At 38.4% G+C, this 23,476-nt stretch overlaps 1 protein-coding gene across 1 annotated transcript in view; it reads right to left on the bottom strand.

Moving 5' to 3' along the window:
- LOC149278306 (bMERB domain-containing protein 1-like) overlaps window positions 1–23,476 on the bottom strand; it is a 48,021-nt gene that overhangs the window by 12,766 nt on the left and 11,779 nt on the right. Inside the window, exon 2 of the mRNA XM_089502134.1 lies at window positions 8,769–8,892. Within this exon, the coding sequence (XP_089358260.1) occupies window positions 8,769–8,892 (124 nt within the window). The remainder of the gene's footprint in view (window positions 1–8,768; window positions 8,893–23,476) is intronic.

Raw genomic sequence — 23,476 nt, 5'->3', positions numbered from 1 at the left:
GCGCCCAAGCTCACGATACGTATCTAAGCCTTTTACAAAGAACAAATCTACAGAGATGAGATTGTCACCTCGATAAAAGGTAAAATAATCAGTATATATTCCTAAGTGGCCTTCACTTCCTTTTATATACGACACAGACTTCGGAGGCACTTGTAATCTCCTATGTATCACAACAGATCAAATGCTCTGTGTGGTGGAATCAACATCATTAAAATTCTCCTGCTGCTCAGAACCAAATCTTGAATGATCCAGCTGGTTTAATTTGCCTCTGAGCCATGTATAGCAGTAATAACAAGACACAATGAACCCTGAATATGCATCGTACCATGTAATAACAAGAAAAGAAATACATTTTGGAATCGTAATTTGATATGTTTTTCAGTTTAATTACAAAAAAAAAAATAGGCTGAGCTTTGGGCACCAAGAGAGAAAACCAAACCACATGTTAAGGTAAGAAGATTCCACCAGACAAAATAGTTTGCGATTCACAAGATATAGAATTCTACTAATCTTTCAGCAGGGGATGGTTATTAAAATATTCTTAAAACATATTTTTACTCTATGAAGGTTTTCAACATACGGAAGGTGTACTCCATGGAGCTAGGGGCCGTGGTGGATTAGCACATGGCTTTTGGCCCCCGGCAGCGAAAATACATAAACGCACACACATACATACCCATACAATCGCACACTCGTTCTCAATTACTTATACGTCGGACCCCTGGCTCTACTTTTCCTCAATAGTATTTTATGCCCTATACACGTGTAATGACGATTGGTATTGAGGACTATCGACTATCTACATCTGTAGAAGCTATGACTGCTCTCATCGCTCCTGCTGTCAGTCCCCAATGTGGTTACTGGGATATCAAAAGCCAGTCCACGCCAATCTGTGTCACTTAATGCCATATAATACATATATATATGGCATGAAACATTTACATATATCAGATGGAGTATATGGAGATGGAGAGATGGAGTCAGATCTTGGCAATCTGTTGTGCATAGCGATGGCTGAGCATTCCTATGAACCCAGTAACATTGAGATAAACAGACAGCTCCATGACTCACGCAACATATGTTCTCTCTCCCCTTCACTGAATGTCAGTGCTGAGCTCATAACATCTTAAGTGTGGGATGCACAAAAACATGAACGTTAACAAGTTTAGCCCATAAAACCATTTTGTGTTTACAATAAATAACCTACTGTGTTTTTAATGCAATAACAAAATGAAAAGCGTATATTTACTATTATAGATTGATTTATGTAGTTCCATCGTGTTGTTTATTGGGTAAAAGGAGCATAACAGGTAGCGCATCCTATAACAATTTACTTACAGAAACCTAGGAGGAACCTGGTCGAGAAAATTCATGATCTTAAATGGAAATTCTAATGTCTATTGTCCCTGACATCACTACTACAGATCAATGCGTATTAAAGAGTTCTGTAAATAATCCTAAACCTTTGTAAATACTTGAATATACATTATTATTATCTTTTATTTATATAATGCTAACAGTTTATGTTTATACAATACATATATTCAAGGGGTAAGCTAAAACTAGAACAGTTAGGCTAGGACAAACCGATGAATTAGATAAAGAGGGCCCTGCTTGCAAGCTTACAATCTAGAAGAAATGGGGCATAAAGACACATAAAGTGTGGAGAAAGGGAACGAAAGGGCTGTAGGTGGATGCGTTGACAGAGAGAAACGTGGGGGAAAAAGGAAAATCCGGGAAAGGCTTCCCCCACGATTTTTGAGTATGTGTCGGAGAATTGGTGCCCATTTAACCAAAAAGAGTATTTGTAAGGTTAGGCACTGATGTTGGACGAGAAGGCCTGGCTCGCAATCACTGTTCTAGTTCATCCTAAATGCGTTCAGTGGGGTTGAGGTCAGGGCTCTGTGTGGGTCAGTCAAGTTCTTCTACATCAAACTCATCCATCCGTGTCTTTATGGACCTTGCTTTGTGCACTGGGGCTCAGTCATGCTGAATAGAAAAGGACCTTCCCCAAACTGTTCCCACAAAGTTGGAAGCGCAGCATTGTCCAAAATGTCTTTGTATGCTGTAGAATTACCATTACCCTTCACTGGAACTAAGGGGCCCAAACCCTGAAAAACAGCCCCAGGCCATTATCCCTTCTCCACCAAACTTTACAGTAGGCGCCATGCATTCCGGTAGGTAGTGATCTCCTGGCATCTGCCAGACCCAGATTCCTCCATCAGACTTCCAGATGGTGAAGCGTGATTCCTCACTCCAAAGAACACGTTTCTACCGCTCCAGAGTCTAGTGGCGCTGTGCTTTACACCACCCGATCCTCGGTTTGTGTGCCGCTGCCTGGCCACGGAAACCCACTTCATGAAGCTCCCTGCGCACAGTGCTTGATATAAAAGAACGACAAGTAAAAGCAGAGCGCTACTGTCACTGGTAGCAATAGTATATAGAATCCAGTGATAATTTTTAAGCTTAAAATGTAACTCATAAACAACAAGAGTATTTTTGCTTATGCCGGTGTTGCCACCCACTGTTCTAACAAAAGACGTTGAACCCATATAAAGGGGTGCTCTACGGAGATTACAAATAGCAGAAGCAGAGACATAATTGTTTTACATCTCAACAGTCTGAAGCCAGGTGTAAACCTCTATAGTCTTTCAAATGAATACCGCAGTCATGGTATGTAATGCCAACCTAATAACTGCAGCACACATTTACCAGTAATATACTGCGTGACTTTTTCCAATTCAGACTCATACATCTTTATTAGACAACGATTAAATTGGAGATGAAAAGCCAAAAGATCTCTGCAACCATACATCTATATACATATATAAAGCACGTCTACTGCTGAGACAGCTGGACGGACCAACGGACACAAAACCTCTCCCTGTAGATTTGGACACTGATATGAACGTAGGTGGGACATCTACTGTCTGTATTTAATCTTAATAAGGTATAATATATATATATATATATATATATATATATATATATATATATATCCACACACACTAAATATACATCTTCCCTGTAACATGATCATGTTCCCACTAGGTACATGCCTAGGGGCATGCCTATTATCTGCCTACTGGTTGTATAGGTGCCGGTGAGTTAGAGTAGATGAACCTTAGGATGCTACACCATTTGTCCTCTATAGGAGGCAACCTTTTCCATTGAACTTCACAAAACCACAGTATAGGAAGATTAGTAAGAAAGTGGTTGGAGATGTTATCAAACACAGACAACTCTCTTTAAAGATCGATACACTTGAAAATTGGAGACATTTATATACATATACACCAATCCAATAAAAAAAAGTTTAGAAAATTGGTCACTAAAACATATATAGGGAAAAAAAAACATCACTAATTGGTAAAAATGCTTTCCAATTAAGCAAACTAGAATTTGCTTTGCTCTGGGCCTTTCTGCTGAAAAGGTTGAAGGACAGAACTAGAGATACGCTGGTTGCTTATTTAATTGCTTTCACCGAAGTGGAACAGAGTTATTTTACAGTGATGCTTTTGGGCAATCCCTAATGATCTGACCTTATACACAGGGTGCTGGTTAAAGAGATGAATGGGAATGGGTGTCAGCGCAGCTCAGAGATAAAGCTATATGCACTCATTTAAAACAGTGGTTCATTCTTTAGTAAAATTGGATACTTGTAATGAGTCGTAGATATCGTAGGTCTCCTCTTCATATACGTTTGACCCTAGAGATTCTCTAGAACATGGGATTACTATAAAATTAAAGGTTTTATATCTACAAACCCACATATGCTTGAATATGGCACTTTTGTCAGAAAAAAATATTTTTTTACGCCCATTATAAAAACATCCAATAAATGCAGGGACTCTCACCATTCCCAGGTAGGGTAGTAGAAATTAGTGGGTACTTGCCAAGGTCCCTCTAAGTAGAGAGCATATTAGGTATATATATATATATATATATGTATATATATATACTTATTGTCCATTTTTGAGAAATATGGAACATACTGCCAACTTTAGGCAAAATAGGTTAAAGTGCAGGAAGAGATAAACTTTATCTACAAAGGCAGACAGGATGGGGGCGACATCTTTGTCTGATGCTTAGGTCAACAGCAGACATTTGCCTTAAGAAATGTTATGTTTCTCATGAAATCACACATGTGGCAGGTGTTCATCTGAGTCATGCGCACATTTTGGGCTAAAATGTGTGTCACCTATTATGCTATAAATATAATTCATGTGTTTATCTTATGTGCAAGTCTATTCATATGCCTAATATTTGACATAATTTGCATCAGTAACTAGATGTGCAAGATAGGTCTTGAAAATAAAAAGGGTATTGCATCCAGTTCCTGTCTCTGAGATGTAGTGTTGGCATATTATGTCATATATATGAGCTCCACAGTGTCTGTCTCTGAGATGTAGTGTTGGCATATTATGTCATATATATGAGCTCCACAGTGTCTGTCTCTGAGATGTAGTGTTGAGATATTATGTCATATATATGAGCTCCACAGTGTCTGTCTCTGAGATGTAGTGTTGAGATATTATGTCATATATATGAGCTCCACAGTGTCTGTCTCTGAGATGGAGTGTTGGGATATTATGTCATATATATGAGCTCCACAGTGTCTGTCTCTGAGATGTAGTGTTGAGATATTATGTCATATATATGAGCTCCACAGTGTCTGTCTCTGAGATGGAGTGTTGGGATATTATGTCATATATATGAGCTCCACAGTGTCTGTCTCTGAGATGTAGTGTTGGGATATTATGTCATATATATGAGCTCCACTGTGTCTGTCTCTGAGATGGAGTGTTGGGATATTACATCATATGTAGGAGCTCAGCAGTGGAGAGTGGTAGGTAAATGCACCACTAAACTGACCTTAACCAACATTCTCTTCTCATCGCCTCAAATTTACAAAGGTAAGAAGGGCTTCCACTAACAGAAAGATGTAATTAATCTAAGCCTAACAAAAAAGGAATAATCCTATGTAGTCAGATAACCTAATTTACAATGGCTGCCTTGGGACCAAAATTCTGCCCTTCTTGCTTCACTTGCAAGTTATGGGTATGGGTGTATAAAAATGTAAAAGTACCCTCCATAGTGCAATATTACTACACTCCGCTGATGCCACCAGCCGAGAATCAACACGTAGAGGTAGGTTGGACTCCTTACGAAAGGAAATACACAGAGAGTGTTCAGGTCTGGAGATGTTAGTTATTGATCCATCCCTTGATCAGTACAGCATATAGAAAGCAGATATCCACCAAAAGAGGACAGTAAGAACCTATAAGGTAGACGGGTTTTGCCCTTACCAGTGATTAATCATTGGCATGAGTGCATTCTGGTGCTGTTTAGTCATTATACCAATAAAATGTGTTTATCTATTAAACGGTGAAGCTAAAATATAATATTTTAAACATCGTATTCAGCTACATAAATAGTTCTCAATAAAGTCCCAAAGTCACATAAGAGGTCTAGGTAAAGACATGTTCCCTAAAACACAAGTAGCCCTCTTTGGATATTTGTGATGTTAGAGGGCATTCATAAGGTGTGGTTAAAATACAGCCATTGTTTATTTTAGTCGGTAAACACTATTACATGGTTTATTTAATGTACTAAACGCTAATATATGTATATGATATGGAAAAGTGACACATCTGCTTTGAAAGGTTGAAGGTGGCCTGATATATAATAATAAAACCAATCTGAGAGAGGTGAAAATAATACGCATGTGGGCAGGATATTAAAGTCTGATGGATGAAAGATAGTTTAAGACATCAGCAGGAAGCTTCAGCAGCTGAATATTGCCAGTGCATTAGTATTGCAAACGCGTGTGTCAAATATTCACTCTGAGATAACACAGTAATTCATAGTCTAAAAAAATTAACAGAACACCTAAAATGCTCAGAAATCGTGCCTTAGAGAAATCAGAATATAACATGTATTTATAATAACAAGTATGTCTCAGATCCGTTACATATTTCTCAATATGTAAGTTCATGTAGTCAATACGTCTGTTGTTATACCATGGGCTCATAAAAGGTGATCAGAGTGGCTAATAGTTTCTACAACATGAAATTAATTTGATCAATGTTGAAGTGCTACTCGTTCCCAAATATAATCAGATAGTTGGAGTTCATCAACTCAGGACTTGGGACTGTTTCACTCATTGCGGAAGAAAAAGTGAGAATTTGGTCTCATCCTCACTGTGGGATACCGCGCTGAAACATATTGTATTGTGCCTAGAACATTGTGTCCTTGTCGGTCTTGGTGTCCAACATCACTTTTAGAAAATCCATCTTGGTGTTCAAATTAAAGTTTGATTACAAACACCTCTGGAAACTTTCTAGACATGGTGACCAGGAGGTCTCTTTTTCACCATACCTTAGTTTCCAGTTTCGCTTGAAGGACCCAGGAATGAGAAGTGATAACTGGACCTCTGGAACAGCACTTGATCTTTAGGCAGAGAGATGTTTGATCCCACCTACTTACTGTCCATGGTGGGTCCCTTTTTAGTATATTGGTGTGAACCCTTGCTATGTGTATACCTTTCGTTAACACCACCCACACCTCCCAAGAGGAGCAAGAAAGTTCCCAGGTGTACCCTTCACTCTTGACATGGGACCTGTAAAAGGCCTGAAGAAGGGTCAAGGGAGGCAGAGCAAGCTGTGCCAGTTGGCATAGCTAGAAGCCAAAAGAGTTGCGTACGTCAAACCTGTTTTGAGCCACTAAATTATTATTTCTAGCTTAGTATTACAGTTACCCTCTTTTATGAAACTTGAAGGAATTGAAAAACTACACAAACTGGAAGACTCCCCAGATCAATAAGTGGCCAACAATATGTATACACAGATGAATGTATGGTCATCAGACTGTTAGATTTCGCAGTGTTTTTAATAGAACAGTTTTTGGTGTACATTCATACCTTTTCAATATATCTCAAATAAATGTGTATTTATTAAGAAAGCAATGTGTTCTTGGTGCTTATTCAGCTCTTACTTTGCCAGTAAAGTGCTCTTCGGTGTAAGAAATAAAAACAAATATTAGATATAAGTCCCAAGTTGCTTCTGTCTTGTAATAACATCAGCTTGTCTAATTCAGCAAGGACGTTTGCTGCAACGATGGAAGATTCACTTAAGTCTGTGCTGCGCGCCTGACATGCTTGTAATGACATGGGCATTTTGTATTCATTAGGCAGTAGCAGGAGACTGGTGATGCTATATTAACCCCTTAATGACAAAGCCCGTACATGTACGGGCTCAAAATGCATTGTTTTCAATGGGTTTAGGGACCGCCCATTGTCCTCAAGGGGCTAAAATCTATATTCTGTGTCCAGAAAAAGGATATGATGGTGGGGTCTGTTACATTAGAGTAGAAGCACACATTATCAGTATATAATGCATGTAAAATATCAATAACTGAGAAACAATACAACAAAACCATGTCATTGAAGGTCATATCTGAGGTTCGGAAACAAGCGGAAAACAATAGGCTCATACTAGAGAGAACAAACGCCACTTGAGTTCCTCCACACCAAACTCTACAAACCACGTCTTCATGGACCTTGCTTTGTGCACAATGGCACAATCAGAAGGGCTGACACCTCCTTGGTAAAGTCAAGTGGACCCAACTGACCCGTTACCCACGCCCGTAACTCACATGCGCACTGGCACGCATATTCACACAAATATTTACACAAACTTACACACTCACAATAATGTAACCCCACTGTGTTCCTGCCTCCCTGGGCCGGTCCAAAATTGTTCACAAAGTGCTAGTCCTACCCACCAGGTCTGCAAGCTCCTGGGCACATGGTCATGGTGGAATATGAAATGGTCATCCTCAAACTGGTGCCACAAAGTTGGATGCATATAATAGTCTAAAATGTTTTTTTTTTTGTGTACTGTAGAGTTAATTAAGTTGCCCAAACCCTAAAAACAACCCCAGATCATTATCCATCCTCCACCAAGCTCCAGGCACTATGGTATCCTGGCATCTGCCAAACCCAGACTCGTCCACCAGATACTGAAGTATGATTTTTCATTTAAGGGAACACATTTCATGAAGCTCCCGACGCACAGTGCGTGTGCTGAAGTGGATTCCCGAGTCCGTTTGGAACTCTGTAGGTGAGTGATGCTACAGAGGACAGGTGATTTTTGTGCAATGAGTGTGCATAGTCTACTGCTTTGTGGCTGAGCTGTTGTTACTCCTAAACGCTTCCACTTCTCAATAATAGCACTTACAGTGCATGGGGCAGATGTGGCAAAGGTGGCATCCTATGACAGTGCCACAGTCACTGGAGTCTTCAGGACAACTCTTTCTCCTGCTAATGTTTGTCTATGGAGATAACGGCCTATGTGCTTGATTTTAGATACCTGTTAGCAATGGGAGTGGCTGAAACACCTCGACTCAATAATAAGAAGGCTGTCCCAATAGTTTCATTTGTTACTCTAGATATTTGAACCAATATTCTGTTTGGCCATGTACGTATTTATCTCAACTTCTCTAACACTGATCTCTATGAATTAAAGGTTTGTGTGGCTGTGTGGTCTGGAGCACTGTATTATCACATTATATTCTGTTGGTGTGCTCAGCAATTTTAAAACCACATATACTGTTCACTAGATGCCTTAAGGTCTGCTTAGATGCTGGGCACAACCGAGAGGTTATTAATAGAGGTCTTTGTGGCTATAATTTAACGGTCTTATTAATAGAAAATCCTTTTTTGAACAGACATCGAACAACGATCTTATTACTAAGAAAATACTCACATGAATCTCAGTTCTGATTCTCTTCTAACCAACACTTCTCGAAGACGCTGGATTTTAGTCATCTCCAGCTCAATTTCTTCCGGCGTCATGGTTGTCTCAGCCATCGACACAATGTCAAGTTGATCTAAATGTGCAGAACAAATAGTGAAGTCACTGTCATATAATTAGCATGAGTATTCTGAGATATTCAGTTTTCTTTTTTTAATGTTTTATGGTAATTTGACATTCTCATGCCCACTCCCACTAGCTCAGGAAGGGGAGAACGTACCACCTGGGAGGTTCCTATTTGGGTTTATGTTACAATTATGGACGCTCTGTAACCCCACGGCGCCTAAGCTCCTCATAGCCACCCACTTGGCGATTGCTGTATTCATCAGTGCGCATTGTTACTTTTTCCCATGTTAAAAAATAGTCATAATAATAAAATGTTTAAAATAAATGTATAAAGTACTCCCAATGATATCACCATTAAATCATCAGGGGCTCCCTTTGGCCGTAACGCTTTCCAAATTTGCACTGAAATATTTTTCCCTAAAGTTTTCCCAGAACATTTAGTGGGTCTTATATGCCAAAACTATGCTTATGTATCATATTCTCACCACCATTTTGCATGATGTACAGTAAATCAGAATGTACACTCACTAAAACAAGGTACTAGCATACGAAGAAGATGAACACATAAATATGGAACAACTGTCAAGAGCGGTATTTGATTTGACAGGCCACTTGGCAAACTTGACAGATCTGAAAAGTGAAGATTTATTATTTGCCTAACAAGAAAACCTGCAAGATTAAAAAAGTTAGGAGGGAGTCAACAACAGGAAATGATTCATATATAACATACTGTAGAGTTTCTGACAGCAGGGGTCCTGAGGTATAGAACCTCAGAGATCTGTAAATCAACCCTCCTAACCATTACAGCTCAGAATATAACAACAGGACCGGTGAGTATTTAATATTTTTATATCTGTATTCAAACCCTACACCGCAAGGCACATTGTTATGGGATAAAACACAAATGCAGTGCTATCATTTTTAAGCACTTTTCTCATGTATACGGGACACTCAAAATTATGACATCATAGCACACATTATCATCTACCTTCCAGTATTCTGAATGGTCAAAGAGAGTCACTGGGCAAGGCTGTACCAGTTTGAGGTTTACTCATCAAACCTGGAGTTAGAAGGAGAGCTTTGGCTTCAACTCAATCTCTTTTTTGCCTCCTGTCGTTCTGTTCTTTAATAGTTGACATTACAACATGGTGCACCACCTCTGTTTGCAATAGCAGATCTGGTATAAGGAAGCAGCAAGAGTCTTATGCTGGTTGGGCCAACAACGCTACACCCTTAGAGATACGAGACCCTCGAGTATGGTCCTACACCAGTCATTTATTGGCAATTAGCCTTCCAGTACAAGGCCAAATTCTAATTCCCAGTTTGGCCTCACCTTCATGATTTCACTCAGTGCTCCCAACTGTCATCTTAATAACTAGAGGCCTCAATTATGTCCCCAAAGTAGTAGAATTGGGCACCGGCCCATCAAGCATTTGCCTGGTTCGCAAGATGACCGTCCCAAGCCTGGACATGGACCCCTCCTTAACAAAGATATTTCCCTATGAAGCACAACTGGAAATACACTTTTTAACAAGAAGAAATCTACTTGTTTTTATCTGTTGAACAACAATGTCTTCTGATGCATATGTTTACATAAATCCATGATTATTTCCATATGCACAAATCATGCATATGATCTGCTTATTAGTGCAGACAGCCTGATTAAAATGCCAAACCACAACAGGGAATCAGCCAATTGGTTTTCAAGTCTCCTACGCCCCTGTAACAGCATTAGTCACACAATCAGGCTATGCGAGAATATTTGCCAGAGTTAAAAATCCATCAATATGTTTTCTTAGACAAAGTGAAAATGTAATAGAATGGTGATAAAAGCCTAAATACATAATGAAAAACATAAAGCCAGGGTTCACATTGTATCTCCTTCTGATGAAAAGTCTAATTAGAATTCAGTAGGAACGCTTTGTTCATACCAGATGTAGCTAAAGCATTTAATAAATTACTTATCAAAATAACCAGTGACATATTATATAAAAATCATAGCCTTACAGGTATAAAAATGAGCCCAGCATTAAATATTGGACTCACTAACTGTTCCATCAAAAAGATGTGTACCTTTAAAGAAAAACACAACTTTAATTAGCCGTTCTTCACTTGTACAATAAAGGGTCCTAATTAGAGTTCCAGCATTGATTAGCGTTCCCATCATTAACATACCTGAGAACATTCTAAATGACTGATCCTAAAGTTCTATAGTTGCTTATGGTTGCAACCAATTGCTTCAAACAGCAACTGTATAAAACCCATTAGTTACCAAAGGATAACAATATTCTGAATGAATCCACCTGTGACATATGAGGCTTGAGATCTCCCGTATCTGGGTGGTGGGTATATATATTTCCCATTTGCACAGTTAAGGCACAATCTACCTCAATAAGGCATCTGCTTACTAAGTTATAGACAATGGAACATTAGTTTGGTTTCTGCAACTCATCTGTCTTAATATTATAAGTTATAAGTTGCACAGCTAGTTGGCTCCTTTGCTTCTGACAAGTTTCTGCAATGCTATCTTAATAAATGGTGGCGGGGTCATTAAGAAATACCATTGATTGGCATTATGGTTGGACCACTTTTACCACCTTGGACCCAAATTGCTCTTGAATGCATAATAATGCCTACGGGGGCCAGCATGGCTAGAGTGGGCCCTGTCTGGGCTCATGAGTAGGGCCAGGCTTTGGCACCAGTTTTGGTAGGTTAGGGGTGGGGTTGATAGGGTGGTTATTTAAGGGGTTGTGACATGAGGTTTAGGGACATTTTGTAGTCACCTTACCTTGTGTTGTTTGTCATAGTGTAGACCCATAGAGGTAAAAAATAACAATAATAAATGAACTAAAAAAATGTGGATGTGCATGATCTCATTTGAACCCTGCTTTATCCAAACAAAAGACATACCATGGATGGCATATTTAAAAAATCAGGACAAATACCTAAACATATCTATATTTATTTTTCATTTTTTTCACATTTTATTTTATTTGTTTCATACTAAATGATGGTTTATCCATATATGTAAGGTTAAAAAAAACATAAATGTAAATAATACCGTTAGACCGTAAGGGGCAATTTCACTTTGTTTAATATTTCACATATATATATATTATACATTTTCATGCACCTTAGTTCCAGCATTGGTTTTTATTTTGCTCTTTGCTTGTGTTTGGCAACGTACTTTTCACAAAAACATCCTTTGACTGACCTTAATGTTCATTCTCTTGATTATATATAATTATGTTATATGCTGGGTCATCTAATACAAACATGAAAATGGACTAAATAAGGTAATCTCCACAGTGTTCTTGTGCATGTTTAGTTTGTAAATAACGAGCACCATCTGTCTATTTTAGTACATCTGCAAGCAAAAGTTGTATTTTTAGCTAAATATTGTTTCAGGTTTTCCTAACAAGTACAATCTCTGCTGTGATTTCGGAACACAATTTAGTGGAATATGATATTACCGTCAATGATGTGTTAACCTGTGTTATTATTATGGAAAATTGCTGATGATTCTCTTTAGCCAGTGTGTTTTAGGTCCATAACTCAAGAGCTCTTTAATTTTTGTCATTATATGTTCGTTGCAAAGTGCCAAGCACTACGAGAGCTGAATATTGGAAGAGATATAAGCGATTTGTATGTCAAAGTGTCAGATTTCACTTTTCAACAAAAAGAGCAAAGATGATATATTTTTGGGCTAACTTAATTGCATTGGATTCAGTGGCGTATTCTGGGCAGCAGGGCAGCAAGTCCAGTGGAGGTGGCCTCTTTTGCGCAAATCAGGGACTCAGTTGCCCTACTGGGCGATCAGGTCACCTGCAGTGCCAGTGCTCAATGGGCCAATTAAAAGCTAGATCCCTGCCTGACCTCCCAAACTGCCCATTGACACTATGGAGGACTATGCTGAGTCGACACAGTCCTCCATCGTTTACTTCAACTTGGTGCTGCTCATCCCTAAAAGGTGCTTTGATGGTGGCATGGAGGAAAGACAGATTAGATTGCACGCTTTCAAGACTATTTAGGTATATTCTTCAGACATATTATAGCATGAAGAAGAGACCTAAGTATGAAGAAGAGACCTAAGTAGCCTCGAAAGAGTCGATAAAGTTATCAGCTGTACCAGATTTGCCTTTTTCCTATCCATGACACTGTACAGTGATACATATTATCTACATAGGCATGTACAATGTAAAAGCCAGGAATGTACCGCATATATATATATATAACGGCATACAAGCATATTTATGTGTTATATTTATGTTGCTGTGGGGCTTCTGGCTGCTTCACCACAATTACTGCCAAATGTTTTTCATGGGTCTAGAACAGAGTAGACGCAGCTTGAGGTAGGGCCTAGTAGGCAGTCTCCCACTTAGATTTACTGTGCATTTTACCCTAAACTGTCCTACGTTACCGTAGATATTTTATGTAGGTCATGGTTTAACAGATCAATCACTGAGAAAAAAAGAAGCATTATAATATCCTGTTTGTATAGTAAATCAAAGCGTGTTAATTTGTAAAAATATATAAAATTATATATATATATATATATATATATATATATATATATATATATATAGGGAAAAAATATCCCATATTTTTTCCCCTCTCCATCTTTCTTCTAAATCTGTATCCAGGACACGTTAGCAAATAAGTTACACTGATATCAAGAACAGTATCTCTGTGATTGGAACAGATGACTAAAGAGACCACTTTTTGTAGCACATGGGCTTTCACGATCTTTTCATCTAGCAGTAAATGTAATTTGGTCTTGTAGAAGTGAACAGCTGTTATGAAAAGACCCAAATGAAAGGAAGATAATTCTTTTTTCTTTAAAGCTGAACTGATGCTTCAAAAAAAATTGACATTTGGATGAGGACTTCTTCAGCGTCCTGCCAGCCGGGTTACTAGAAACACATAATGGATCCTCCAATGTAAGACCCCTATGTGACTGTGATTTAAGAGCCTAAGTGTCCTTTAAACTATTTTTAAGGAGCTGCAGTGACAATTATGTCAATCTTGTCAAGTGCAGCCATATTTAATAATAGAATATTGTATGCTCTATAGGTCTTTAGATGGTTCATTCATTTATCATTATTATTACTGTTACTATGTGCCCAATGGTCTGGGTGGATTGTATAGATTGTTAGCATCTATATATACTAAAGATTCTACAACGAGGAACTGTTTTATACACAACTTTGTTTCATTAAATAAATGTATTAAAAATTAAAATAGCTTGTCTGTTTTCTTTGGGTTTTTCAATGTACTTTTGTGCCAAGTTAGCATTGCATTAGACAACATACCAATGGCTGGCCTCAAGAAATCATGCCAATGCTGATCATCTCAACCTGAAACAAAGAAAACAGGTGCGGGGGGGGGGGTTCTTGTGGCAGATACATCCAAGACAGCTGATTTATTTTATTCACATTCAAGATATTTCTGTTATGACACGGTTCCTTCCATGCACTGTTCAATGGTAGCTTAGTCATTAATGGGGTATCTTTCGATAGTCCCCGCATGGCATGCAGAGATGTATTACTGATCCCCCCCAGTGGCTTTATATGGTGTAATTTATTCCTGCCGCACATGGCGCTTTTAATGCTAGGACCCAAGCATATAAGTGCCCCTTACATATACAATAGCTGTACTGACTCCTGAGCAACCATATATATGTGGTCAGCTGGGCCCCCACCTTGGGCATCTAAGTTGTCTTGTGCTGATCTATCTCTGCAGATGTGTTCATTTAAGAGTGCACACAATTTAATTCATTGATTATGTTATAAAATTAACACTTTTAATAAAAGAACAATTCATTTTGTTGAAAAAATGTCCAACGTTGACTGGTACAAACTTTTCTTCCTCTGGTGCTGTGCAGAATGGCAGAATGTGTGCCGGCCACGGATAGAGATCCACCCTTCCCCGATACAAGCAGAGTCTGCCAAAGTTCCCCAACAGTGGGGTATTCAAGGTAGTGAAAAACAAGCTTCACGCAAGCCTGATGATGTCTGCTTTCTCTGCAACCCACTTGCTAAATAAGAAAGTACTGATTTGGGATTTATTGTAAATTACACGGTATTGTCCCTCCCTAAGCGTTATTCACAATACTTCTCACTCACACTTTTTACAACAAACATTATGCACATAATGTATCACGCTCCAGTTGGCTAATTTTCTAGAAGATTGGTTGGGACATGAACCACTACTTAAAAAAAGAGTCTGTTTCTGTGCCGTGCAACAAAATGTTCTCAATTAATCTTTTAGTTGACCTTCTAATTTTACATGCTTGATACCCTGAAGCAGTAGAATAGCTATTAGAAAATAAATAGCAATGAAATCATTATTCCGCGACAATTTGATACTTTTAGAACCGCTAGAACAATGCCTTGCAGCTATTGTCACCTCTACTGTTAAGGCAAAAAAGTTGGATGCAGTTGCAAATTATGGTCTCATTTTATAAAACTGTGTGCTATAGGAAAAAAAAATTTGTGTATGTGTCGGTGACGATGTGTGATATAGAAAGTGAGGTACGTCTTGCGTAGGTATTATTCCATACTTTCCATGTATTCTTGGATAGCCCCTCTGTCTCTTCAACCGATATCTGGCTTTTCCAGGAGCTCAGATGTTTGTTGTATAACCGTGTGCTACAACCCTAAAAGTCATCACAGAAAGAGCTGAACATGTTTTGCACAGTGAATTAGACACACTACACACTAAAGTTAACTTTTCTTCTTAATTGCATCACACTTTCCTCCGCTGAAGTCATTGTCTACCTTTTTCCAAATGTTTGGTGGGTATGAATGCATCACGGTGTTCTATTGCCCTAACAGTCCCAGTAACCTGTATAAAACAAGCAGACAACTTATTCTGCTTCTAATTGTTTTTAGTTATTCATTTTATTAATATTAAGTATTTACATGAATAGCTATCAATTCATCAAACGTCATATACAATTTGTTGATAAAGCCATGCCAACAGACGGACCCCCTAAAGCAAATGTGCCCGTTGTTCGCTATTTGAAACGTCTGGAAGGATGTTGCGGGACCATAAAAGCTATGGTTCTGATCGTCAGGCAGTGAAAGAAGCCATAATGAGATGTTCTTTGGATTTCATTGAAGTGTCTTAAAAACATAACTGAAAGCAATACAATTGTGAGTTAAACGCAGTGGTTGTGCATTTCAGTACCTAATGCCGAGTTCTTCAAAAAATATAGTCTTCTAGAAAGTTGTTTGCTTCCAAAACAGTACAACACATACATCAATGTACTAATGTACTAATGTAATCTTCTAATCGGCAAATATTTAATAGGTTGATGAAGCAAAAGGTGTAGTCATAAAGGCTGACCCGACATAATGTCCTAGTGATGAGAACAGAGGACAGGGAGCTTTAGGAAAGCCCCTGTGACCAGTCGGAGAACGATTGAACATTAGTGAGACAAACATGAATGACTTTTCCCTTAAAACATGATAACTGCAACACTGATACGTTAATTTCACTATTGGAATAGAAAGCCACAAGGAATATCCTTTAAAATCGAATGACAGGTAGGTTAAGAGCCCTTCCCTCCTTACAGCAAACACCTACCCATACGTTAACATCATCAGGCTTTTCCCAGCGAAAAATTTCATTAATCTGATTCTAATCCAAAATGGATGTTTGCAAGGATTCAGCCAATGGCCGGGTGACAAATGGCCCTCTTCACAATTTAAAAGAAAACCCATTAACAACAGAGGCGTCTTTAGCATTATCATGGGACAAGCCACTGTCCTCCAACTAGATGATTCATTCCACCTTTCAGGGAAATTGTAGAAATCATTAAAACAGATATTAAACAGCACTGGTCAGATAGTGTACAACATACAACATAAATCAGTTTGCCAACACGTCCATGTTTAATTTAAATAATTGGTCCACGATATAAAGTGTCCCTTAGAAACAACCCAAAATATAGATATGTAGGCAATAAATCAAGCAGTGTGCAAGGTAAGGGGGGTAAGTGGAAACCTACATTTTTAAGATATTCAAAAAACAAGAAAATGGCACACTAATGTAATTACAATATGACATTAATCTACAGGTTCATCAATCATTTCATACAAGAGATGACCACATTATAACTGTTATCTTCACCTATATGATCCCATAGGGATATTGCCATACATGGGAACACTAGGGATCTTGTACCTTAAATTCTTTCCTTTTCTATTTGGCCAGACGAGCATTCGCATAGGGGGTATGCTGAAGGGCAAATCCCATTAGTCTGAATATATAACAAAACAAAGAATCGGCGCACACTCAGTAAATACTATTTAAAAGAACCTGAAGCATAAACACTGCGTGTTCTGTCACATTATATGGCCATATATTACTTAGCCTGCCGTTATGTACTGTTTGGCGTGCCCTATGTAATTTTACATGGCTATAATGCTTATAGTATACCATATAACACCTTCCTACCCACAAGTATAACATCTTCCTATCCACATGGTTAACATTTAACAACAGTGCAGGTATAATGCCCCAGGTGGGTTTCCGGAGGTTATTTTCGGTTGTGTCACATGAACAAGAAAGGACATTAGGGGCAAGGTACTGTTAAGCAAGGCATTTATTTTTCAGGGCACAAAAGTGTAATTTATAGACTTCAACCCCTAAGAGACCAGATAGACTACATACGGAACATAAAAAAAACGTACCCTCCTCTGAAAAGACTAATAGCATCTGCTATGTATAGGTATAAGGATTGGGATTGGGAATAGTTTAGCAGTTCTGCTTCAAGTGTGGAAAGGGATAATGAAGCTCAGGATAATAGGAAAGGTTTATTCCAACCATACCAATGTCATCAAGACCCATTCAATGTCAACAAAACCCACATCATGCACTAAGTTGACTGCTCTAAGAAAAATGTGAGCACGTCTTCATTTTGTGTGTCCTGGACCATCAGTTAATAAACTGTTCCCAATTATTGTTATTATTATTATTATTATTATTATTATTTGATGTGCTTTGCCTTAAAATGTACTCTGCTATTACTGTAATTCTGAGTTCTAACTAAAATGAAAGCTTGTGCCGTACATGAATTGCATGGCAGTATGTAAATATTTAATCTTACTGATCATAAAATATATCACTTGATATGTAATTTTTTTTTTTTGGTTAAAAAAAAAAATCTGTAAATATACTGTTGGAACATTTGATGTTAAACCAGTGGGAAACGTAATTAAACAGCTAACAGGCTAAACATCTGAAGAAAATAATAAGCATTTTTTGTTTTTTCATAATTCCATAAATGCCTGTTGCTCTTGGAGACTTAAATATAAGAAGAGTAACCATGAATGACAAGTGTTGAGCACCCGCGATACTGCAGAGGTATGAGTCACCCGCTCAGCGCCTCTCTGCATTGGGAAAATAACCTCAGAATAAATATTCAGCGCTGTGTGTCCATAGCTAGGAAGCTCCACAGATCCCAGTAACCTCTTCATTGCTATAAAACCCTACTACTAAAATATAAACCTTGGAACAACCCGTTGATGAAGCTCCCTACGGCTTTTGCAGTTATGAGAAATGCATATCTCGGAGAAAGGAAACATAGGCGTGCTTCATTTTTTGTTAGATATTAGAAATTATTTATGGTAACCTCCGTAGTAATGCATGTTTTGGACATTTAGGTCTTTTGGACTTTAGGTATCATAACTCTCTGTATACTGGTATTTTTCCAACATTCATTGCCTATATTTGTGTTTCAGTAAATCTTGCTAGAACGACGTTCCACCTATATTTTGGATGACTCCTTGCATCAGATGCAATGCATTAAAGCCGTCTTCGGAAGGCTTTTGCAATGAGTCTATAAGTAAAGGGAGGTTTGTTTCGTTGAGTGAATGTGAAAATAGAACACAGTGTCTTGGGATTCATCATGAAATAAAGGACAGATGACTATTTAATAAATAATTATAGAAAATGGCGCTAGGCAAATGTTGTTTATCTGTAAAGGAACATAGCTTATTATCTAGCAATAAGTCATTGATTATATGGATATGGATATATATATATGGATTTTTCATAATCATGAAGAAACATGAGTGTCAAGAGTTATCTAGATAGGGCACTAAAAGATGAAGAGAATAATCCTTTTCTAATGAATTGGTACCAGATAAGTAATGAAAGCCTATGACAAATAAATATAATAGAACAGAAATCACAGGCAATGATAGGCAAAACTTTTGAACTTTACTTCTACAGAACCCAGCTGAATTGTGAATTTTGAGCTTCTCAGAGCAGATACGCAGAATTCTGTCGGCAAGTACAGCAGGCTTAGTTTTGAGCTTGCAGTCACGATACTGTGCTTTTCCATCATCGGTGAAGAAGGTGAGGGTGATCGTGGCCACAGTAGATCACTGGGTCCCCAGTTTTCTGGAGCCACACTTGCCAACGAGATAATGTTTTTCTAGCTTGTGCAAACAAATGTGAGTAAACTCAATCAAACCTTGCAACAAAAGTGCAGAAAACAAAGAAGTGCGGGACGTCTCAAACCCAAGGCTGGGGCTATACAATTTATAAACCACCCAACCCACACAGAACAGGGAGCATAAAAAAGGGGGCTAGTAAGAGCCTGGGTGTAATGCAAAGCTTTTACCAAGCTAATCAATATAAGTACTTACGCGTACCCCTCATAAAGGTCACTCATCATGAGCAGCCACACAGATCTAAGCTGGGGGCTCCAACATAACTTAGGCTTTAACGTGTTCTTAACCTTAATGTTAGAGAATAAGGTTTCCCCTGTGTCATGGGTACTCATACTTTCAAAACGGCAAGAAACATTGAGCCATCTTTTGCTCCACGGACTACTAAAGCAAGGCTTGGTGGAGTTTATTCAACACAGAACAAACATTTCATATATATGCAAGGAAGGGGATGGGGAAAAAATACTGCAGAAGTCAAAAGCATTGAGCAGATCAAGTGAGAGGTGGTTAGTCCTCTTCCTCCTCAAGACTGTCAAAGATGGAGTGGTCTTTAACCAATAAAAAAGGGTTTTTGTCAGTGGCATGATTTAGTGGTGGAACTTATTAGTGCCCACCAGTTTTAACTGTGGTATCTTATGTGCCTCCCTATATATTGTTCCTAAAGTCCCCACTGTCTGAAAGTAATATGCAGGAGTAAATATTTTCAGTTGTGATATGCTATGTTCTGGGTAGATGACATGGCCAAGTGAAAATCAATAAGCTGTTACCTAAGGTCAGTAATATAAATAAAAATACATTGTTCCTGTAACATGCGGACGCCCAGCTATGTTAAAGGGTCTATCCAGAAAACAGCAAGGAGTCCATACCTGCCTCCAGTTTTAGCACATGATAAGGGTAATTCATGGTAGCTTATTGGTGAGAAAAGTATGAATGCTTGGGGACCCTACCAAATCTCCCATGTAATTAGAGCCCTTAGAATGTCAGAAATCATTTAGTATTTCAGGTATATTGTTGGAACAATCTTTTTAAAGATTTGTAAAAATTAACTGTCTGCCAATGCAGTCCACCAAACCAAAATCCAATTTTCTTTGTAAATATTCACTTTTATTATTATTATTAGTAGTAGTAGTTGTAGGAATAGTAACAGTAGTGGTAGTATTAAAGAAATACCATTAACCTTCAAAAATAAATATATTTTAAAGTACCCTTGGACAGATCAGAAGTACTCCAAGGAATATATAGTACACAGCATTAGGAACACCAACAGAAGCCCTTACTACCAGCCATGAACTCGAGTGCTGAACTGATTAATTAATTCAAAGGATTATTTGAACAGAAGATAACATGGAGAATAAGGACTATTATCAAAACATCAAAGTACTAATGTATGCATGGAAATGCTTTTTGACTGATAAAACATCTTGCCCTGGGTGTATTTCCAAAAAATCAGAACCAGTTATAGGAAACTGTAGCTAATGCCCACTTTATATTAACCTTCATTGTTAATTTACCCCCGGGAACAAACAAAAAGCATTTGGCATAACACCTGAAAACTGGATGATAGTTCATAAACACTGAGGTTTTTATTTCATCTGAAGTGTAAAGGCGGCATTAAAAACACCAGTTATCCTTTGAGCATGAAAGATAAGGAGAAGCAGTGGTGCGGCAAGTTTTCAGGTGTACTGTTTTTATTATTGACCGTTTATACCTATACATACACGGTTATGGTGTTGATGGTGTTGCTGTGCTATGATACGCATGATTTGTAATAGAATAAGCTGATGCGGATGGAGATTTGGCACAAACTAGCTAAAATTGAGACTCCTTCATATGTCAATTTATTTACCTGCTTGTGTACTTATTTGGAGCTCCTAGTAATAAGCATACCTGAGAACTCTCTAGATTTCGCCCGTTGACTCCGAGTCCCAGGAGAAGCATTGCGACATGCCCCACCCGTTACCCCTCCAACCATGGCATTTTCCTACGCGTGGGGTACCTACCTGAATCCCAAAAAGGGAGAGTTCCAGGTAGCTAGAGCCTAAATGTTCCCAGGTAAGGTAATTAGAGACAACTTGGGTGTACACTTTGGAGGCATGTCTTATAACCCAGCTTTAGAAAGCATAGAAATAAAGAAAACAAAGTGCAGCCAGAAAAGCACTTGTCATAGTCAGAAATGAGTACATCGTAGGTAGGAATGGGAGTCTCCTTCCCGCCTATTGCCGTTCTCTAGACACGTGCCTACTCCGGTCTCTTATTCTGTCCTTGCTGGATTGGGGCAATCCATGGATAATGGCACGGGTCCCCTAAAACATTTTGGTGAAATAAAAAGTCAAAGCGTACCTATAATTAATTAGAGAAATTCACTTTCAACTTTAAAACACCAAGTAATCTTTTGGTTTGGTTGCTTGAAAATATAGGTCATATTGCCTCGCATAAATTTTGTGTTAAATCAAAGCTGTCTCTCCATGCATATTAACAAACATGCTGTCAAATAAACTTATGTATGTGAAGACTGATGGGTACTAATAAACAAAATATGTTAGGAAATTGCCTGTTGGGTAAATGTGTATTTAAAGGGATTCCAAATACATTCCTAAAAATATAATTAAGGGGCTGGAGTTAAATTTGTTTTATTTAATAACGACACAAAAACGACACTGGAGTGCAAATCAGAGCAATTCAGGAACAGTACAAACTCCAATTTCATGTTAACCTCCGAAATAGCAGGGTATTTTTACATATCCTCCCAAGGCACATATGGTTTGACACGTTGGAAACACACCTGGGATAATTGGGTTTGTGTCATCACTGAGATTGGTGTGGGGGTTGTGAGCTTGGGCCGTGGTAGGGAAAATAAGGGGGTTGAGGTGGGTGAGCCAAGACTGCCCATAAGAGAGTAATCCTTAAGCAGGTTGTGGATGGGCCTGTGACAGTCTTGGACTGGAACCTGCTCCTTTCTCAACACCAGGCGATTCCTGGTAGACCACAAAGTGTCATTTAAACAACACATTAGATACCAAGCATCATCAATGACATCATCCTTGACCGGGTGTCATGTTTATGGAACCCTCCAAATCTCAGAAGTAGTTTGGAATTTGATGACCACCAAGATAACACATTTAATAATAACAATAATATAGCCAATTGTGTTGTTATATTTAATATATGTGATCTGTTTTTAGTATCAGTAAATCGCAGCTGATCTTCCAACATGCAGCACATACGACGTTTGCAGAATCATCAAGCCAATTCTCAGTGGAAGTCCATCTGTCTAGTCCTTCTACCGCTCTTTCAGCCGTATAACAATGTTCAACCTGCCTTCAACCTCTACAATGTCTCAAACGAATTAATTAGGACTACAGCACAAAAAAGGTGCCCAAAGGGAGAAACTAAAATTAGAGCAGGGACTCCTCTTATGGCAACATTTTAGAGCAAAGCTTTCTAACAAGGCTCATCAAAGGCCAAAACACACATCTTGCACTGTTGGTTCCCTTGCGCAGAAGTCTGGCTCGTATTTTGATTCTTATTTGGCTTTGTCTGTGGGATTTGTCTGATATACAGATGGGTATTTTTCGTCTGTAATGGTATATGTGAACAGGGACTCACCACAGGGAAAATAATTTAAGCATTTGTGCTTCTTCGCTGAGCTATATTCCACTTTGCAGTACGCAGTTATTTTTAATATGCCAAAATCTCAGCTGGAACAGCATCTTTAAGTGTTTATGTTAATGTTACATTAATTAAACATCCAATCCCAATGCTACATCCACTACCGTGGATACAATTGATACTCCTTGTACTTTTAGAACGTATATATATTCCCTTCGCGTTATTGTTGGGAGAGCCCACCTTGGAGACGGGTACTTTTTTTAGCCCGAGGTGCTTCCTACTGTCGCTAAAAGTGAATCAATGCTTCTAGTGGTATGGTCCACAGTCTTTTTCTTCTGGGACTGCCTTTTCCACTGACTTCTTTCTTCCCTCCCTAGCTTAAAACAAGGAAGGGCCAGAGCTATTTTTTATATTGCGGACACAAAGTGCTTTTCTTTAACTCAAGTAGTCTACACTGCATCTGCTTGAAGATTTTTTGTTATTTCGATTAAATATAACTTGCATGAACAGCATTCAGACTTA

This window comes from Sceloporus occidentalis, unplaced genomic scaffold, assembly GCF_023333645.1.
Source record: "Sceloporus occidentalis isolate IW3139 unplaced genomic scaffold, rSceOcc1.0.p SCAF_195, whole genome shotgun sequence".
Lineage (NCBI taxonomy): Eukaryota > Metazoa > Chordata > Lepidosauria > Squamata > Phrynosomatidae > Sceloporus > Sceloporus occidentalis.
The sequence above is the reverse complement of the archived record's forward strand: the minus strand, read 5'-3'. Positions and strand labels throughout refer to the sequence as shown.